Source organism: Martes martes (genome assembly GCF_963455335.1).
Source record: "Martes martes genome assembly, chromosome: 15".
NCBI classification, from domain to species: domain Eukaryota; kingdom Metazoa; phylum Chordata; class Mammalia; order Carnivora; family Mustelidae; genus Martes; species Martes martes.
The window spans coordinates 38,928,386-38,947,670 of record NC_137903.1 but is presented as its reverse complement, the minus strand read 5'-3'; the positions used below and the strand labels follow the sequence as shown (position 1 = coordinate 38,947,670).

Genomic DNA, 19,285 nt, shown 5'->3' with positions numbered 1-19,285 from the left:
TCAAGCTAGACCTGAGAAAGAAAAAATAATAAAAAATGAGAACAGGTTAAGAGAACCCAGGAACATTGTTGAGCATAATAACTCTCTTTATAGGGGTCCTAGAAGGAGAAGAGAGAGAAAATGGAGGCAGAATACTTATTTGAAGAAATGATAGTGGAGAACTTCCTGAATCTGGGGAAGGAAACAGAAATCCAGATCCAGGAGGCATAGAGAGCCCCCAACAAAATCAACCCAAGGAGATCTGTACCAAAACACATAATGAAAATGGCCAAAAACAGTGATCAAGAGAGAATTTTAGATGCAACAAAAGTGAAGATTTGCATATAAGGGAAACCTCATAAGGCATCAGCTGATTTTTCAGTAGAAACTTTGCAGGCCAGAAGGGAGCAGCATGATATATTAAAAGTGCTGAAAGGAGAAACCTGCAGCCAAGAATAGTCTATCCAGCAAGGCTCTCATTCAGAACAGAAGAAGTGATCAAGAGTTTCTCAGATAAACAAAAGTTAAAGGAGCTCAGGACCACCAAACCAGCCCTCTATGAAATATTAAAGAGGACTTTTTGTTTTCTTTGTTCTTTTAAAAATTTTATTTATTTTCATTTAAATTCAATTAACATATATTACTGGCTTCAGAGGTAGAGGTTAGTGATTCAACAGTCTCATTATATCACATGCCCTCTTTAATTTCCATCATCCAGTTGCCCTATCCCTCTATCCCTCCCTCCAGCAACCCTCAGGATGTTTCCTATGCTTAAGAGTCACTTATGATTTGTCTCCCTCTCTGATTTCATCTTGTTTTATTTTTTCCTCTCTTCAATAGGGACTCTGAATGGAAAGGAAAGACCATAATAAGTAGGAATAAGAAAAGTAGGGACCTCAAAAGCATTAAAAATAAGTATATATATAAAAATCAGTCAAGAAACTCACAACATAAAAGGATGTAAAGTATGACACCATATACTTAAGACGTGGGGAGGAGTAAAAATTTAGCACTTTTAGAATGAGTTCAAACTTAAGCAACCATCAACTTGATATAGACTGCTACATGCACAAGACATTATATACAAACCCAATGGTAACCACAAATCCAAAACTGGTAATACATATGTGAAAAATAAATAGAAAAGAATCTAAGTATATCACTAAAGAATGCCAGCAAACTGAGAGAAGAGAGAAGAAAAAGAACAGAGAACTACAAAAACAACCATAAAATGAGCAATAAAATGGCAGTAAGTACATACTTATCAATAATTACTCTGGGCACATGGGTGGCTCAGTCCTTAAGTGTCTGCCTATGGTTCAGGTCATGATCCCAGGGTCCTGGGATGGAGCCCCACATCGGGCTCCCTGCTCAGCTGGAAGCCTACTTCTCCCTCTCCCATTCCCCCTGCTTGTGTTCCCTTTCTCGCTGTATCTATCTCTGTCAAATAAATAAATAAAATCTTAAAAAAGTTACTCTGAATGTAAATGGACTAAACATTCCAATCAAAAGACACAGGTTGACTATGGATAAAATGGATAAAAAGCAAGACACATCAATATGCTGTCTACAAGAGACTAATTTCAGACCAAAAAACATCTGCAGATAGAACATGAAAAGAGAGAAAAACATTTCATGCAAGTGAAAGTGAAGAGAAATCTGGGGTAGCATACTTATACTGGATAAATAAACTTTAAAACAATGACTTTAATAAGGGACAAAGGAGGCTACTATATAAAGGGGACAATCCTACAAGAAGATATAACAATTGTAAATATTTATGCATCCAACATAGGAGCACCCAAATACATAACAAACATAAAGGAAATAATTGATAGTAATACAGTAATACTAGGGGACTTTAACTCCCCACTTACATCAGTGGATGGATCATCCAAATGGAAAATCAATAAGGAAACAGTGGCTTTGAATGACATATTGGACCACATGGATCTAACAGATACATTTGCAACATTCCATCCTAAAACAGCAGAATACACATTCTTTTCAAGTGCACATGGAACATTCTCTAGAATAGATCAAGTGTTAGGCCACAAAACAAGTTTCAACAAATTAGCAAAGTCAAAGTCATACAATGTATCTTTTCTGACCACAGTGGTACAAAACTAGAAATCAACCACATGAAAAAATCTGAAAAGAACACAGATAACATGGAGGTTAAATAACCTCCTACTGAACAATCAAGAAATCAACACGAAATTTAAAAAAAAAAATACATGGAGACAAATGAAAATGAAAGCATAATTGTCCAAACTCTTTGCAATGAAGCAAAAGTGGTTCTAAGAGGAAGTTCATAGCAATACCGGTCTACCTCAACAAAGAAAAATATCAAACAACTTAACCTTACACCTAAAGGAACTAGAAAAAGAAGAACAAATAAACTCAAAACTAGTAGAAGGAAGGAAATAATAAAGGTTAAAGCAGAAATAAACAAAACAGAAACTAAAAACAAACAAAAAATAAAAAACCCACAATAGTATAGATCAAGGAAACTGGGAGCTGGTTCTTTGAAAAGATCAACAAAATTGATAAATGTTTAGCCAGATTCATATAAAAAAGGGGGGGGCTCAAATAAACAAAATCAGAGATGAGAGAGGAGAAATAACAACTGACATTGCAGAAATACAAAGGATGATAAGAGAATATTATGAAAAATTACATGCTTAACAAGTGGGACAATCTAGGAGAAACATATAAATTCCTTGAAACTTATAACCTCCCAAAACTAAATCAAGAAGAAATAGAAACTTTGATCAGTAATCAAAAAACTCCCCAAAACCGAAAGTCCATGACCAGATGGTTTCACAGGCAAATTCTACCAAACATTTAAAGAAGAGTTAATACATATTCTTCAAACTATTCCAAAAAATTGAAGAGGAATGAAAACTTCTAAATTCATTCTATGAGGCTGTGCAGCATAACCTTGATACCGAAACCACAGAAATACTAGAGAGGCAGAGTATTGTAGGTCAATATCTCTGATGAACATAGATGCAAAAAACCTCAACAAGGTATTAGCAAATTGAATCCAACAATACATTAAAAAAAATCATTTGCCATGATCAAGTGGGATTTATTCCCAGGATGCATCTGTGGTTCAATATTTGCAAATCACTCAACATGATATATCATCTCATAAGAGAAAGGATAAAACCATAAGGTCCTATCAAGAAACACACAAAAAATCATTTGACAAAGTACAACATCCATTCCTGATAAAGACCCTCAACAAAGTAGGTTTAGAAGGAGCATACCTCAACATAATAAAGGCCATATATATGAAAAACCCACAGCTAATATCATCCTAAATGCAGAAAAACTGAGAACTTTTCCTCTATGGTCAAACAAGACAGGGATGTCTACTCTCACCACTTTTATTCAACATAGTACGGGAAGTTCTAGCCACAGCAATCAGACAAGTAAAAAGGAATATCAGGTATCCAAATTGGTAAGGATATTTGTAGAATAACATGATACTATACATAAAAAGCTACTAGAACTGATAAATGAATTCAGTATGGTTACAGTATATAAAATCAACATACAGAAATCCATTGTATTTCTATACACTAAGAATGAAGGATCAGAAAGAGAAATTAAGAATACAGTCCCATTTATAAAAGCACCAAAAATAATAAAGTATCTAGGAATAAACTTAACAAAGCAGTTGAAAGACCTGTACTCTGACTAGAAACTATAAAACACTGAGGAAAGAAATTTAAGATGACATGAACAAATGGAAAGATAGTCCATGCTCATGGACAGGAAGAACAAATACTGTTAAAATACTTATACTCCTCAAAGCAATCTACACATTAATGCAATCCCTATCAAAATACCAATAGCATTTTTCACAAAATGAGAACAAACAATCCTAAAATTTGTATGGAACCGCAAAAGAACCCAAAAAGCCAAAGCAATCTTGGAGAAGAACAAAGCTGGAGGCATCACAGTCTGAGATTTCAAGATATATTATGTATCAGTAGTAATCAAAACAACATGGCACCGATACAAAAATGGACACATAGAGGGGTGCCTGGGTGGCTCATTCAGATAGGTGTCCAACTCTTGATTTTGGCTCAGCTCATGATCTCAGGGTCATTAAACTGAGCCCTATGTCAGGCCCCACGCTGTGTGGAGCCTGTTGGGGATTCTCACTCTCCCTCTGTCCCCCCTTGCCACTCATGCTCACTCTCTCTAAAAAATAAGACTCATAGATCAATACAACCAAATAGAGCCCAGAAATAAACCCACAGTTATATGGTGAATTAATCTTTGCCAATGAGGCAAGAATATGCAATGGGAAAAAGACAGTCGCTTTAACAAATGGTGTTGGGAAAACTGGACAGCAACATGCAAAAGAATCAAACTACTTTCTTACACCATACATAAAAAATAAACTCAAAATGGATTAAAGACCTAGATGTGAAAACCTAAACCCATAAAAATCCTAGAAGACAGCACAGGCAGTAATGTCTCCAACATTAGCCATACTAGCTTCTTTTTAGATATGTCTCCTGAGTCAGGGGAAACAAAAGCAAAAATAAATAAGTGGGATTACATAAAAATAAAAAGCTTCTGCAGAGCAAAGGAAACCATCAACAAAACCAAACAAAAACCTACTGAATAGGAGAAGATATTTGAAAATGACATATCTGATAAAGGTTAGCATCCAAAACACATAAAGAATTTATGTATCTCAATACCAACCCTCAAATAATCCAATTAAAACACGGGCAGGAGACATGAACAGACATTTCTCCAAAGAAGACATGCAGATGGTCAATAGATACATAAGAAGATGCCTAACATCACTCATCATCAGGGAAAGGCAAACAAAATCACAAAATACTACCTCCCACCTTTCAGAATGGCTAAAATCCAGAACACAAGAAACAACAGGTGTTGATGAGGATGTGGGGAAAGAAGGAACCGTCGTGCACTATTGGTGGGAATGCAGACTGGTGAAGCCGCTGTGGACAACAGTATGGAGGGCCCCTGAAAAACTGAAAAAACTACCATATGATCAGTAATTCCACTACAGGGCATTTATCGAAAAATACAAAAAACACTAATTCAAAAAGATATATGCACCCCTATGTTTACTGAAGTATTGTTTGCAATAGATTACGGAGGCAACCCAAGTGTTCACATGGGGAATGGATAAAGAAGATGTGGTGGGTATATACAATGGAATGCTACTCAGTCATAAAGAAAAATGAAATCTTGCCATTGGCAGCAACATGGGTGGATTTAGAGGATATAATGTTAAATGAAGTCAGTCAGTCAGTCAGAGAAAGACAAATACCGTATGATTTCACTCCTATGTGTGATTTAAGAAACAAAAAAAATGAGCAAAGGGGAAAAAATAGACAAACCAAGAAAACAGACTCATAACTACAGAGAACACACTGCAGGTTACCGGGGGTGGTGAGGAAGGGGAAATAGGTGAATGGCCTTGATGAGCACCGAATAATGACAAAACTGTTGAATTACTACATTGTATCCCAGAAACTAACATAACACTTTATGTTAACCATACCAGATTTAAAAGAAAATAAAATCATCAAACTATTCTATTTCAATTTCTGCTGTTTTTGTCAGTTTTGTAACAACCATAGTGCTAATGTGAATAATTAGCTCCCACTGGGTACTTTCCTTGTGTCAGTTCTTGTGCTCTAAGTGCATTACCTCATTTAGCACAAAGCCCCCCCAGGTTGGCACTACCATTATTCCCAGTTTAAAGATAAGGAAACCCAGGCACTTAAAAATTTTGGGATTTTGTCTAAGGCCATTTAGATTGGTGCATCCACTTTTTTTTTCTCGTTTTGGTAGTATTTTCATTAGCCCTATAGTTGGCAAGAGTTGGAAATATTGTTGACAGCCAGAGGAAAGAAAATCTGCACCAAAGTGTTTCTATTGTCCATTACATTCCCTTTTGAAGATTAAATGATTCTCCACTTTAAAGACAGTTACGGCTTTACCTCCAGACTTTTCATTATATAGTCCAGGCTTGCATTGCAATTTTGCAGAATCTCAAGGACACCTGAAGAGGTGGTTATTCGCAAAGCATCCAGTTTGTTTTGTATTTTTAACATTATTTCTCTCCACATGGAAATCACATGAGAAAAGAGTTTTGCTTCTGCTGGCAGCTGCCTTTAGAAAGAAAATTAGAGGTAATTTTATCTTTTGAAGGTGCCATAATTAAAATCTGTAATCTAAATGCAATTTCCACAGATTATTGTTTAATTTTTAAAATGTGACGTTTTATTTTTGTTCATCATTAGTTGAAGATATTTTAGAGTGTTTGTTATGTATGGTGATGTATATGGTAGGCAATACTAGGATAAATCAGACGTGCATCCATCATTTAACAAGACTATACTTAGTGAGAGGTGTAAGATAGGTATCACAAGTTCTACATAAAGTAAAAGTGACCTGAGTCCTAGGAAATGTAATAAAACAAAGGTTACTAAAATTCTAGAGGAAATGGGATCTGGAGAGAGCTTCTTGAGAAGAGGGTACTGATCTTCTTGAAGAAGCCATTTTTGGCATGAGAACTGCCTTATGTCCCGTAGAGGGCAACAGCACCTGTGGTTGAGAACCAGTGGTCCGCCTGTGTGCTCTTGTACTTCTCTGCTCTACTACTAAAAGCTGCTTCAGAGCTCGCCAGAGAAGAGGCAAGTCCTAGTTTCTAATGCCCCAAACCCCAGGGCAATACATGTCAAGCTCTTCCATGAGCCATCTTTCCCCTCTGCCCCCAGCCCTGCCATTATCCCAGTCCCCATTCTGGGCGATGGGCCTAAAAATGTCTTCAGCACAGTAAAAATCCTGCTAGGGAGGAGCCTTCAACCTCCCCTCTGTTGGGCACCCTCCCAACACTCTCAGGAGGCTCTGGTGTGACCTCACAGTGAGCATGGTGGGAGGAGAATGGACAGCATCCTCTTCTTTCACACATTCTCTTTAAACAAGTATCCTTGCTAATGAATCTCTCTTCCTCTTCCTCCTTTTTACACTCCCCCCTGGTAGGAGGGCCCCCCATCATTCTTCACTAGTCAAAGGCAAGTCCATTATAAACTCGTGTCTTCTTTTCTTAGCACTCTTGTATAGGACTCCAACAACCCTTCATTAAGAATCCCCCTTTCTCTCTCACGAATCCGTGAAGAGCAACTTGGTGACATTGGGAACTAAGGGTGTTATCTTTCCATCAATTAAGAAATCTTTAGGAAAGAGTAATGTTGAAGTTTAAGCTTAAGGCAGTAAGTTGTTATAACCACAAAGGATACGTTCCTTAGGTATGTGGTTTCACCTCTGGGAAAGTAATTTCTTCAATAATGCTCTAAAATAATCCACCCTTGGGCACCGAAGTATAATCTGAACCCTGCAAAGTAGTGCTCGCATCTTAACAGTTTTCTTTTGTGAGCCTCTCATAGCTCCCCTTTGCCCTTAAAATAAAATTCGTAACACTTAACCTGATATTATCTGCTCTAATACACCTTACAAATACACACTCTAGTACTTTCTACCTTATATTAGAAGAACGGCTCCTAGACTAGTTTGTGTGATATATGGTCAACATTTCAAATTCTGTCCAGATAACACATGTGTCACAACTTACACACTCTTAAGACCACTTGAAAGAGAGACCAATGAACTGAATGCTCTGAATAAAAAGAAAAGGGACACTTTTCATCAACTATCTAGGACCTCCGTTCTTTCACACGGTCCAAAGTAAGAAACTACCATTCATCTATGAATGTTACTAAAAGCACATTTATTATTCATATCAAAACCACACTAATATTTTAGAACTAAATAGACACACAGTATTGTGGTTTAGGGATTACAGTGACCTGACACTCCTTTCCCAGTCCTTAACAGTTTTATACCAATAACTGAGAAACAGAACTTTAAAAAAAAATTATGCTTGCAATCTTTCATGAAAAAAAATTCAGGTTATACTCCTGTGCCCAAAGGTGGATTATTTTAGAGCGTTTATTGAAGAAATGACTTCTCAGGGATTATAGGCAATAAATACCCACCATACATTTTTTTAACCTGTTTAAGGCTTTTTTTTTTTACCTTTGTATTTCTGCAGAATGAAAGACTGGTTCAAGATAAAGCCAATTTCTTTGACAATTCATCCATTCTTCAAGAGTCTGAGAGAAGAGAGTCAAGTTCTGATCCCACTCATCCACAAGATCCTGAAAGATGAACACATACGTAAAGTCTAAAGATTCATTTAGTAAAATATACTAAATATTTTGGTAAAAATGCTGACGTCTAAACTGATTATCAGTCACTGACATACACTGTATTATAGAGGGTCAGATAAATAAATATAAATCTAATTATAATATTTAGTTTTGGGAGACATTTGAGATGTTCTGTTCATGCAATTTTCTATTTTATTATATAACATACAAATATTTTTAACATATGCATTATTTTATTTTTAAAACTTAAATTCAATTAATTAACATATAATGTTTTACTAGTTTCATAGGTAGAGGTCAGTGATTTATCAGTCTTATGTAACACCCAGTGCTCATTACATCGCATGCCCTCCTTAGTGTCCATCACCCAGTTGTTATTCCATCCCCCGCCTCCTTCCCTCCAGCAACCTTTAGTTTGTTTCCTATGCTTAAGGGTCTCTTATGGCTTGTCTCCCTCTCTGATTTCATCTTGTTTTATTTTTTCCTCTCTTCCCCTATAATCCTCTGTTTTATTTCTTAAATTCCACATGAGTAAGATCATATGATAATTGTCTTTCTCTTATTTCATCTGGTATAATACCCTCTAGTTCCAAGACATTGTTGTAAATGGCAAGATTTCATTTCTTTTGATGGCTGCATAGTATTCCATTGTGTATATATACCACATCTTCTTTATCCATTTATCTGTTGATGGACATCTAGGTTCTTTCCTTAGTTTGGCTATGGTGGACATTGCTGCTATAAACATTGGGGTGCACGTGCCCCTTCAGATTACTACATTTGTATTTTTGGGTAAATACCCAGTAGTGCAATTGAAGGGTAGCTCTATTTTCAAGGAATTTTTTTTTGGTATGTATATTCTTTCAGTCCTTTCTTTAAATATTTTTGTACTTAAGGACATGTAATATCTTTAATTGTTTACATCAACGCAACTATACTGTACACAGTGTTTTGCAACTTCTTTTTTTAATCTAACTGTGTTTTAGAGAGGTTTTACATCAGTACTTACAGGTTTTCTTCATTCTTTTAATTTAAAAAACAAACATTGTTGGATATAACATCTTTTCCCAACTTGTATGTTTATTAAAATAAGAGGAAAATGGTTAAAAATCAATTAGTCCTAAAATCCTTGCAAACCAATAGACTGGCCATCCCATAACTTGGGCGCCTCAGAGGGAGCCATGTATAGCTCATTTAGATCTCCTTCCTGCTATGTGTCTCCCTATTTAAAATCTACTCTATGTTTCAATAGCTTTATTGAGGTATAAGTGACATATAGTAAGATGGCACTTTTTAAAATGCACAATTTAATGTTTTGACATCTGTTTCTGTGAAGCAATCACCACAACCAAGATCATCAATATACCTATTCCCTTGGAAGGTTTCCTTGCCCTGCTGCAGCCCCTTCCTCTAGCCCCTGCCCATTTTCATCCCTAGGCAGCTACTAATCACCTGCTGAAACCAAAGCCTAGTTGGCATTTTCTAGAACTTTCTATGAATGAAACCATACAGTGTGGACTCTTTCTGGTCTGACGTCTTTTACTCAGCAGTTATTCGGAGAGTCATTCACATCGCAGCATGTGTCACTCTTTTGTTTCTTACCGCTGAGTAGTGTCCCACGGTGTAGATGCAGTGATACGTTTATCATCCAGCAGGTGACACCGGGGCTGCTTCCTGCTCTTCACTACTACCAACAAAGCTGCTCTCAATATCCAGGTGTCAGTACAGACAAAGGCTTTCCTTTCTTTGGGGCAAATACCTATGAGTGGAATGCTGGCATCATGTGGTAGGTCTGTTTTTCTAACTTTTAAGAAACCTTTTAAGAGACTGTAACACTGCGAGAGTTCCCTGTTCTGCTACATCCTCACCAACACTGGGGCTGATCCGTCTTTTCAGGCATTCCATACGGTGTGTAGTGGTACCTCACTGGGATTCTAAACTTTCCCCTGATGGATAATGAAGTGAAGCATCTTTTCATATGTCTATTTTCCATCCAAATATTTTCTTTGGTGAAGCATCTGCTTCAATCTTTTGCCCATTTGTTTATTGTTTTTTGATTTTGAGAATTCTTTATATATTCTTGAAACAAGTCCTTTACCAAATACACACTGGGCAAATATTTCCTTCCAGTCTTGGCTCGTATTTTTTCCCTTAATAGTGTCTTTTGAAGGGCACAAGTTTTTAATTTTTAACAGAAATCCTTCTGTTGATCATTCTTCTGGTGTCATACTGAAGAAATCTGGCTAGCCCAACATCACAAAAATTTTCTGATTTTTTTTTTTCTCAGTGTTTCAAAAATTTCTTCTGATGTTTCAGGTTTTGCATTCAGGCCTACGATTCATTCTTGAGTTAAAGTTTATAATGCTACAAGATACAGTGTGAAGGGTTTTTAAAAATTTGTATGCAGCCATCCAATTTGCCAGCTCCATTTTTAAAAAGACTAGTTTCTTTCCAGAATTGTCTTTAAACTTTTGTTGAAAATCAGGTGTCCATCTACATGTGGGTCTATTTCTGTGCCCTCTATTCTGTTCCATTTTTCCTATCTTTAAATCAATATAAAACTGGTGATAAGTCTCAAAATCAGGTAGTGATGATCTTCCACCTTTTTCTTCTTTTTCAAAATTATTTAAATTCACTAATCTCTTCTGCAATGTCTAATCTGCCATCAATCTCATCTAGTGTATAGTTCATGTCAGATATTATAGTTTTCATCTGTAGAAATTTGACTTTGGTCTTCATATTTATATTTGGTCTATATTATCTTCCATGTATCTACTTTTAAAAATATGGCACAGAGTTAAAATACTTGTTTCAGGGGTGCCTAGGTGGCTCAGTCAATGGGGCATCTGCCTTCACTCAGGTCATGATCTCAGGGTCCTGGGCTCAAGTCCCTCATCAGGCTCTCTGCTCAGCAGGAAGCCTGCTTCTCCCTCTCCCGCTGCTGTTCCCCCTGCTCGTGCTGTCAAAAAATAAATAAAATCTTATTAAGGAGGGCACGTATTGCGTGGAGCACTGGGTGTGGTGCAAAAACAATGAATTCTGTTATGCCGAAAAGAAATTTTAAAAAATAAATAAATAAATAAAATAATAAACTTTTATAAATAAATAAATTATAAATAAAATAAAAAATTTTTAAATTCTTTTAAAAAAATCGTTTCACTGTCCTTGTCTAATCCTGACATCTGTGTCAGTTCTGGATCAGTTTTCTTCAGTAAAATTTTCTTTTTATGACAAACTCTATTTTTTTGCTTGAATGTCTGATCAACACTGGTTGGATTCCAGATACTGTGATCTTTATCATGTGGGGTACTGGATATTTTTGCATTCCTTTTTTTAAAAATATTTTATTTATTTGAGAGAGAGTGTGCACACGAGCAGGGGTTTGGGGTAGAGAGAGAAGCAGACTCCCCACTGAGCAGGGAGTCCAATGTGGGACTTGATCCCAGGACCCTGAAATCATGACCTGAGCCAAAGGCAGATACTTAACAATGGAGCCACCCAGATACCCGTTTTTTTGTATGCCTATAAATATTCTTGAACTTTGTTCTAAGTGTTGTTAAATTACTTAAAAACAGTTTTATCATTTGGGGTTTTGCTTCTAAGATCTGTTGGAGCAGCATTTAGTTTACCGTGGCAAGATCCTTTCAAGCGCTCCATCTGTAATGCTCACAAATCAGTCTTCCTGTTGAGGCTGATGGACATGGGCCCTATTCCCAGCCCTGTGTAAATGGTCCCCTCAGAGCCTCTCAACTGGTCATCCCCCTGGTTTCAGGGAGTTTCCTTGAGTTCACATGCCAGCACTTGGGGCTGTGGAGTCCTTGAGTAGGGAGCCTCCACAGCTCTCTGGGGTTCTGCCCTCCCTGGGACTCTGCCGTGCGAGCTCTGGCCTCTCTGCCTCCTGGGACTTTCAGCACATCTCCTCCTATTGGGGGGTCTGCCAGGCTGTGGCTGGATGAGCTCCCTCCCCACCAACTGAGGCTTGCACACTCAGGTTGGGGCAACCACAGGGCTCCTCTAGTTTGTTTCCCATCTCTCAAGGGTCCTCATCATTCAAAGTCTGAGGTCAAGTGTCTTGCAAACCACAGTTCCATCTATTTCTTCCGTTCTGCTTCTGGTATTTCAGGCAGGACAGTGTGCCTGCCCCTCTCCTGGATCTTGCTGGAAGCAGGAGTCTGTGTGTGTGCTGTTCTTGAAGCACGCCCAATGCAGCACTCACTACATTCATTTTGACTTTTGAATGAAGGCATTTGGTGTTCTAAACCTTCCTTTTCATGGGGCTCTAAGCCAGTTGTGACAGGATTTGATTTAGAATTCTCTCCTTTTGTTTATTTTTAATGAAAAAATTTTTATTACATTTCCTGTATATTCCAATGGATGTTTTGAAATCTGGGTGCTTGTCTGTGTGTGTGTGTGTGAGAGAGAGAGAGAAATAGTTCTGCTGTTATCTATTTTTTTGCTGTTTCTCTGATGTTTATTTTTTATTTTAATACATGTGGTTAGAGAATACAGTCTATTTGGCTCATCCTTTTTTTGTAATTTATTGAGTTTTTTCTGTCTAAGGTTCACTTAACTGACATTTTCCCTAAATGCTTGTGTGTTTGCAAATAATGTGAATTCCATTTGATGGGTGCACATGTCTCTCTCTATATCAATTATGGTAACTTTACTATTATGTATTTGTATATTATTACATATCTTGTTGAGTTTTCTGAAGTGTTTAAATGATTCTTGGCAATGTTATTGGACGTGGGCCAGCTCACGTGGGCCAGCCCACAGCTGGCCCTATGCTTCAGTTCCTAACTGTCCCCAGCAGTAACTGCAGGTACACACAGGCACGCAGGTTAGGTTTAACCCTTAGGAGCAACAGCACAGGCAATGAAAATGAAGCACAGGCAGTGGGCTAGGCAAGGGCTCTGCTCAAACTGTGGATCTTTCTAGCCACAGTGGCAGTGCTGGGAAGTCATGGTTTATAGGGTAATATTCTTATATGATCTAAATTTATTTTATCTGCTCAAATGGAACTTTATGACAATTTTTCATGGACAATTAATGTTTCCATAAGAAGTTACTTCTAGTATCTAAACTACTAACATTCGTTGTCATTTCTACATAGGTGGATAATTTATACAATTCAAAATGTTATGAAATGTTAAAAAATTAAAGTGGTAAATAAAACAGTGAACAATTACAATAGTTTCCCTTTGCCACAATATTTACCCGAATGGGCCCAACAGACGAAGATCCTTTTACTGTTGTAAGTATGATTTGAGAATCTTCTAACTGAGTTAATATGTCATCTATGGATGAAATTATCAGGATGGACACTGTCTCTGACTGATGAACAGCTAAGTGTAACGGGGTTGTGTTCCACTGATCAATAATTTTAAACAGCATTTTCTCAAGAGCAGCTTCATTAGTGGCGGAGGCCGAGATTTCGTTAATTTCATTTTCATACTGAAACATCTAAAATGAAAACACTCATTAATATTCACTGGACGAATGACTCCTGATGTGTTTACAACACAAGACTTACGTGAACATGCACAGCACAGGTCCTAGAGACCTGGTCCCAGTCCGGTGATGCTCTGACCGGAGATCGCACACCCTGACCCGCACGACAGGACCTTTTGTGGGCTTTATCCATTGTAACCATTTCACGTTCTGCACGCTCAGTGAAATTTCTAGTCACCGTGTGTGTTTCCTCTAACTGTAGCCCATAGGAAGAACAGCTGACAGCACCTTCTGCCCACGAGCAGATGGCATTAGCGCCCCCCAGCTCTCTTTTCTCTGGACTAATGCCAACTGCTCCTTCATTCTGTGACACGCTTTTATTTTTTGCAATAAGTCTTGAGATACAATTATCTGAGAAGATGTAATCCTAATGGACCCAAGATTTCCATGGCTTCCCTTTCTTTGCCCTATGGCCATGAGGATAGATGGCTCTCAAAACACATTAGTGGAGTAGAGACAGGCCTTCTTTCCAATGGGCATGGACTGCCAGTTCCCAGAGGACAAGATCCTGACACAAGATCTCCAGGCTAACTCACTGAAACAGACACTCAGAGGGCTTCTCATTCCACATCGTGGAATTAACTAGCTGGGCTAATTGCTTTTATCCCTAAAAGAAGAATCTACCACTGTTTTCATATGTTAGCTCCACGAGGTTAAAGAGTGGTGCCTAATCCTTATGTTCTGTAATGCAGCTCAGTGGGGACTCTGAGCAAATGGGACTAGTATTCATCATCTGCCAAAGATGGTGTCAGAATGGTGGGATCAGTCAGCTCCTCATGGCCTTCACTATCGGTGTGAGAAGGAGGCTTGCTTTTTGATACAGAGTATTCATCCAAAGGCAGATGAGGAGCTACAGGACTATCAAGTTTCTATGCTGAAGAAAGAACTTTCACTTAATGGTGACATTCCGAAATTGCTAATAACTAAATACAGACACTGATCATGTGTAAAGCAAAATTTCAACCACCTGCACTGAGCCCTTTCAAGTCCTTATGGTCAAAGTTTGGGACCTGACGGACAAATGGTCAGATCTCCCAGCAAACTCGATAATACCTAAGAGGTTTCAGATGAATCTTAATGTCTCTAATTGATTATCTGCCTCTACGATAGAGCACCTGGTTTCTAAAGTGAAAAAGATCAACCATGAAATGATAGTGATCACTTTATGCATACTATTGACCTCTTCCTCTTAACTTACTTTGGTATATGGACATGCTTTTCATGTCACAGGCTTTACAGAGACTACATAACACGCAGGACAGAAATGGCTGTCACTGAACATCATCATTTATTCATCTGATAGGATCACAAGTGAACTCCTGCCACAGACTGTCCTGGGCACTCCTGCAGCATGACCGCCGTCCCTGGTTCTGCCCATGAAACGCACACACTATGACCGCCGTCCCTAGGTCCACCCCACGACATGCACACACTATGACTGCCGTCCCTAGGTCTGCCCCACAACACGCACACACTATGATCGCCGTCCCTGGGTCCACCCCACGACACGCACGCTCTAGGACATGAAGGCTGAGCTTCTGGGCCAAATCTTGTCCACCTAGGTACACTTATACTGGATAAGTTGGCAAATAGAAATAAGATGATCAGTCTTCCAGGAACTCTTTGGGTTCAGGTGAGACAGGCAGCTGATCGCGTGCTATGCCCTCGGCCTACTTTAACAATCCACCGCAGGAAGGAAGGCTTCCTTCAGACTCCTGACTACAGTACTTCAAAGGCTGAAGACCTGTTCATTTTTGTTCAGATGCTGAATTCTCTTAATTTGGATCCTCCAAAAACTGCACGGAAATTCCTTTTTAAACTATCTACTCACGTTAGAAATACAGGGACAGCTCACTGGAACACTCTGAGCTACTGTAGTCACCAACCCCAGGAAGGCTGATCTGCTCGAGGCCTGTCTGCCCTCTCGTTTACTGCTTGCTGCTAGACAGTGTGCCAGACTTCACCCTTTAGCTGACCTGCCCAGGGACAACTCCAACAACCCAAGACTTTGGAAAGGAAAATGTCATTTTGACTGTGTTACATTTCTGGAACGCTGTTCTGAATAAACCTAAATGTTGATGTTCATGTTCTGAAATAATGTAGATTTTTGCTGAATTCACTGTTGGCACACAGATCAGTCAGGAGGCCTGGTAATAATCCAAGAAAGGTTGAGAGATTTAGATGAGATGAGGACTGGGAGAGCAAAAGAAGATTTAAAGATTATTTCATGATATTTAGCCTAAGCGACTGAAAAACAACGGAGGTGCCATTAGCTGAGATGGGGACAGAAAGGAAGAGGAGCATCTGGGAGGCAGAACACTAACCATGAGCTTCCTCTGAGACAGGTAAGTGCAGATACACAAACGAGAAGGTGGATGTGTGAGTTCAGGAGGAAGACTGAGGCCAGAGCCTGAGATAAACAGCAATCAAATTTAAAAGTCAACGAAAGTTGTCTTTTAAAAGTTCTTCTTTTTAAATTCCTTAAAATTTCCCATTTCCTCATTATAACAGATAATTTAGTGGGAAATTATAAAATAGTGTTAATTACATTAGACACTGTTAACCATGAAGCCTGAAATATAAATGAAGCTTACTGTAAAAGCTAGGTTTGAAAACAGACAAACTTTTAGCGGGAAAAATCATGCAATCTATTTTTATGACAACACCTAGATGGCAAATCAAAGAGCTTCTAACTGTGGGTTTCAAGTGTAGTATCATGTTCTTGGGAGAGCTATCCTAACAGGCTCTTAATGTATTTTTCATTTAATGTCCAAGGGACTACAGCAGCTTGGGTGTTTCTGTCCCTGGATTCTCTGTAAGAAGCAGCCATGTTAATTCCATAATAAAACACCAGCTTCATTTGTCACATGTGAAAAGCACAATCACCATGCCCGAATCACCAGGACGACGGTATAATAAACGGTGCACCCAGACCCGCAACCCCACGGGGGCACCTGACCCCCGCCGGCCTGCCCCCACCTTCCCAGTCACCAAAACCGCGCCCTTTTCTAATTCCTATTCCTATTACTTGCTTGCTTAAAATTGGCCCTTCTGGTATTTCAACCATTTTTTCAAATGCTAGTTGTTTACCTTGAGTGCTAGAAGATCCTCTACTGTACAGTTTTTATCAAGAGAAACGGACTTCCCAATAATCTCCTGGAGAGTCTCCCAGTGCCTTGGCTTGAGACAGGGGTTTCCAAGAGCCATGATGATAGGCAGCTCTTGCTTAAATTCTGTCACTGACTGCTTAAGATGGGTTACCATGTCATTTTTAGGTAAACCTATAAACAGCAACAGGGCAGAAGGTTATGGTCCATTCATTGTATTTTTTTAAACCAGAAAACATGGCGGCTATTTAGTGTAATTCTAGTTTCTTAGTTTTCAGTCTGCATTAAGGTAACGAGTTTTATTAACATCACCCTCCCAGAAGAGTCAACTATGGATTCAAACAAAGAGAAATAATTATCAGGACTGGTGATTACAATATGAGGCCATCAAAGCCAAGTTTTCTTGCAAAATCTGATAGTAGGGATAGCCAGCTACCACAGAGTTGCCCAGGTCTCTCCTGACTAGATGGACAGACACGCACATAAGCTCAAGAGACTGTAACAGGTTTTGGGCTTTTAAATTCTGCTCAGTAAGGAGGAATATCAGAAATCTGTCACTACCATGTCATAAAGAAAATATTTCACACTGAAACATAGGAAAGGTAGGTAAAGTTCATGCCACAGTCCAGGACTGGTCTGTCCTCTGGTGTTGATAGATCACAGCCGTCCAGGTCTCACAAGCTCTGCAGTTGTAACTTCAAACCTCAAAACCTTTTTATGTCAAGTCATAAAAGGCCAAGAGAGGAGGCTGAGAAGCAGCCAGAGTTGGGGACTCCAGAGCACTAGAAAGTACGCCTATCTGCTTAAACAGCCACCTGGTGCAGATGGGGCTTCTAGAAAACCATGTGAGTAGTAAAACGTTGTTTGAGACCCAGTGAAAGAAAAGGACAAAAGAATAACTTGGGGGTTTATAAGTCTATGTTTTGGCAAATAGCACGATTTTATCTGGGAAACTATGGCTAAAAGAAGGTACTGTCTCCTTGTCCCTCCACACCTCGTCCTCTCAGACAGACAGAGGACAAAGCCCCGAGAGAAGATGCGCAGAATGAGCGTTAGGTTGAAGCAGTGAGGCGATGGGCGGTTTGTCCCGTTTTCCTTTTTGGTGAGCTTTTTGTGGTATCGTTCTATGTCTAATACAATTCGAAAACAGGCAGATTTAAGTATTTTTTCTGGAAAGGAAATTACAGCTTGAGATATAGGTGAAGGGAAGGGAGGAGCTTCAAAAGCCAGTGCTCTCTGGCCGGGTGAGAGGAGACGCTGGCCTTGGGGAGGACAGGGAGGATCTTACAGAATCGCTCAAACACAAACAGCATCTCTGTGTCACCAAGGCTTCACATTTGAGGATCAGCAGGAGGGAAACGTCTCCAGATGACCTTTTAGCTCTTTTCCCCACCAGCCAAAGCAAACTGCTGGCATAAACAGTGGGGATCTGGGTGAGTGCTCTGCAGGTGGGGCTCTGTCACCAAAGCATGTGTGGCTCGAGTAAGAGCCACGGCCCCAGGGAAGCCTCAGTGGTTCTGCCCCTACGCTCTGTACTGCCTCTTCAGACATTAAGGCCAGACCTTGGCAACAGGTAAATAAAGAAGATCAAGGACAACGATCCTACTGGCCCAGAAAGCCATTCTGGGTATAATTACAGGCGGTAACCTTGAGAAAGACACTTTTACCTTTTTCTAGGACAAGGATTTTGTGTATCCATCTTGAAACATTTCTCTGGACTGACTCCACGTCAATACTGTGAAGAGTACTAGTCCTCCATTCCCAAAAGAGCACTCTCCATTCCTCCTGGACCTCCCACAGTATCTTCCTCAAGGTGAGGTCGTATTCAATGTCTGAAACCTCCCCTAGGACAAGCTGTGTGATCTGCTCCATGTTCAGGGAGTGCATGTGGGACTGGGTGTCATCGAAGCGGTTCTGGTAGCTGCAGTAGGTTTTAGCCCTATGTGCCAAGGCAGCAGCCTCCTCCGTGAGCGCCCGCATCATCTCCATGGCGGTGTCCACACGCGTGCCCATGCACAACAGGACAGGAGTTCTTATCTAGGGCGCCATGGGAAGACAGGGTCAGACAGGGTCAGGACTTACACATGTTTATTGACAGCATTTCTGCCCAAAATCGAAGCTTTAACAACCCTTATTTGTAGCCCTCGCCTGGAGAGACTGTCCTTAATCTATAATGATTTGTGTTTATTACTATTCCTTTTAATTAATTATTTTTACCATCATGCCAATAATTTGTCATGTTCCTTCTCTAGCTTGGGCTCTGTGATAAGTAATGCATTACCTTACTTACCAAATCCATACAATAATCCTGAAAGACAGTCAATATTTTTCACAAATTTTCAAGGAAGTTCTAAAGTTACAACTGTCACATCAGCCAGTGGTAAGTGGCAGTTTAAGGATGTGACCTCCGGCACACGGTACTGACTGCGGAAGTCATTTCCTTTTTCTGAT

General features: G+C 39.3%; 1 protein-coding gene across 1 annotated transcript in view; it reads right to left on the bottom strand.

Moving 5' to 3' along the window:
* The window catches only part of DNAH14 (dynein axonemal heavy chain 14), a gene marked incomplete at both ends in the record, with an annotated part of 406,864 nt that overhangs the window by 220,195 nt on the left and 167,384 nt on the right, over nucleotides 1-19,285 (bottom strand). The window contains 5 exons of the mRNA XM_080824495.1: nucleotides 5,985-6,156; nucleotides 8,083-8,204; nucleotides 13,434-13,679; nucleotides 16,818-17,008; nucleotides 18,502-18,871. Coding sequence (XP_080680621.1) covers nucleotides 5,985-6,156; nucleotides 8,083-8,204; nucleotides 13,434-13,679; nucleotides 16,818-17,008; nucleotides 18,502-18,871 — 1,101 coding nt within the window. The remainder of the gene's footprint in view (nucleotides 1-5,984; nucleotides 6,157-8,082; nucleotides 8,205-13,433; nucleotides 13,680-16,817; nucleotides 17,009-18,501; nucleotides 18,872-19,285) is intronic.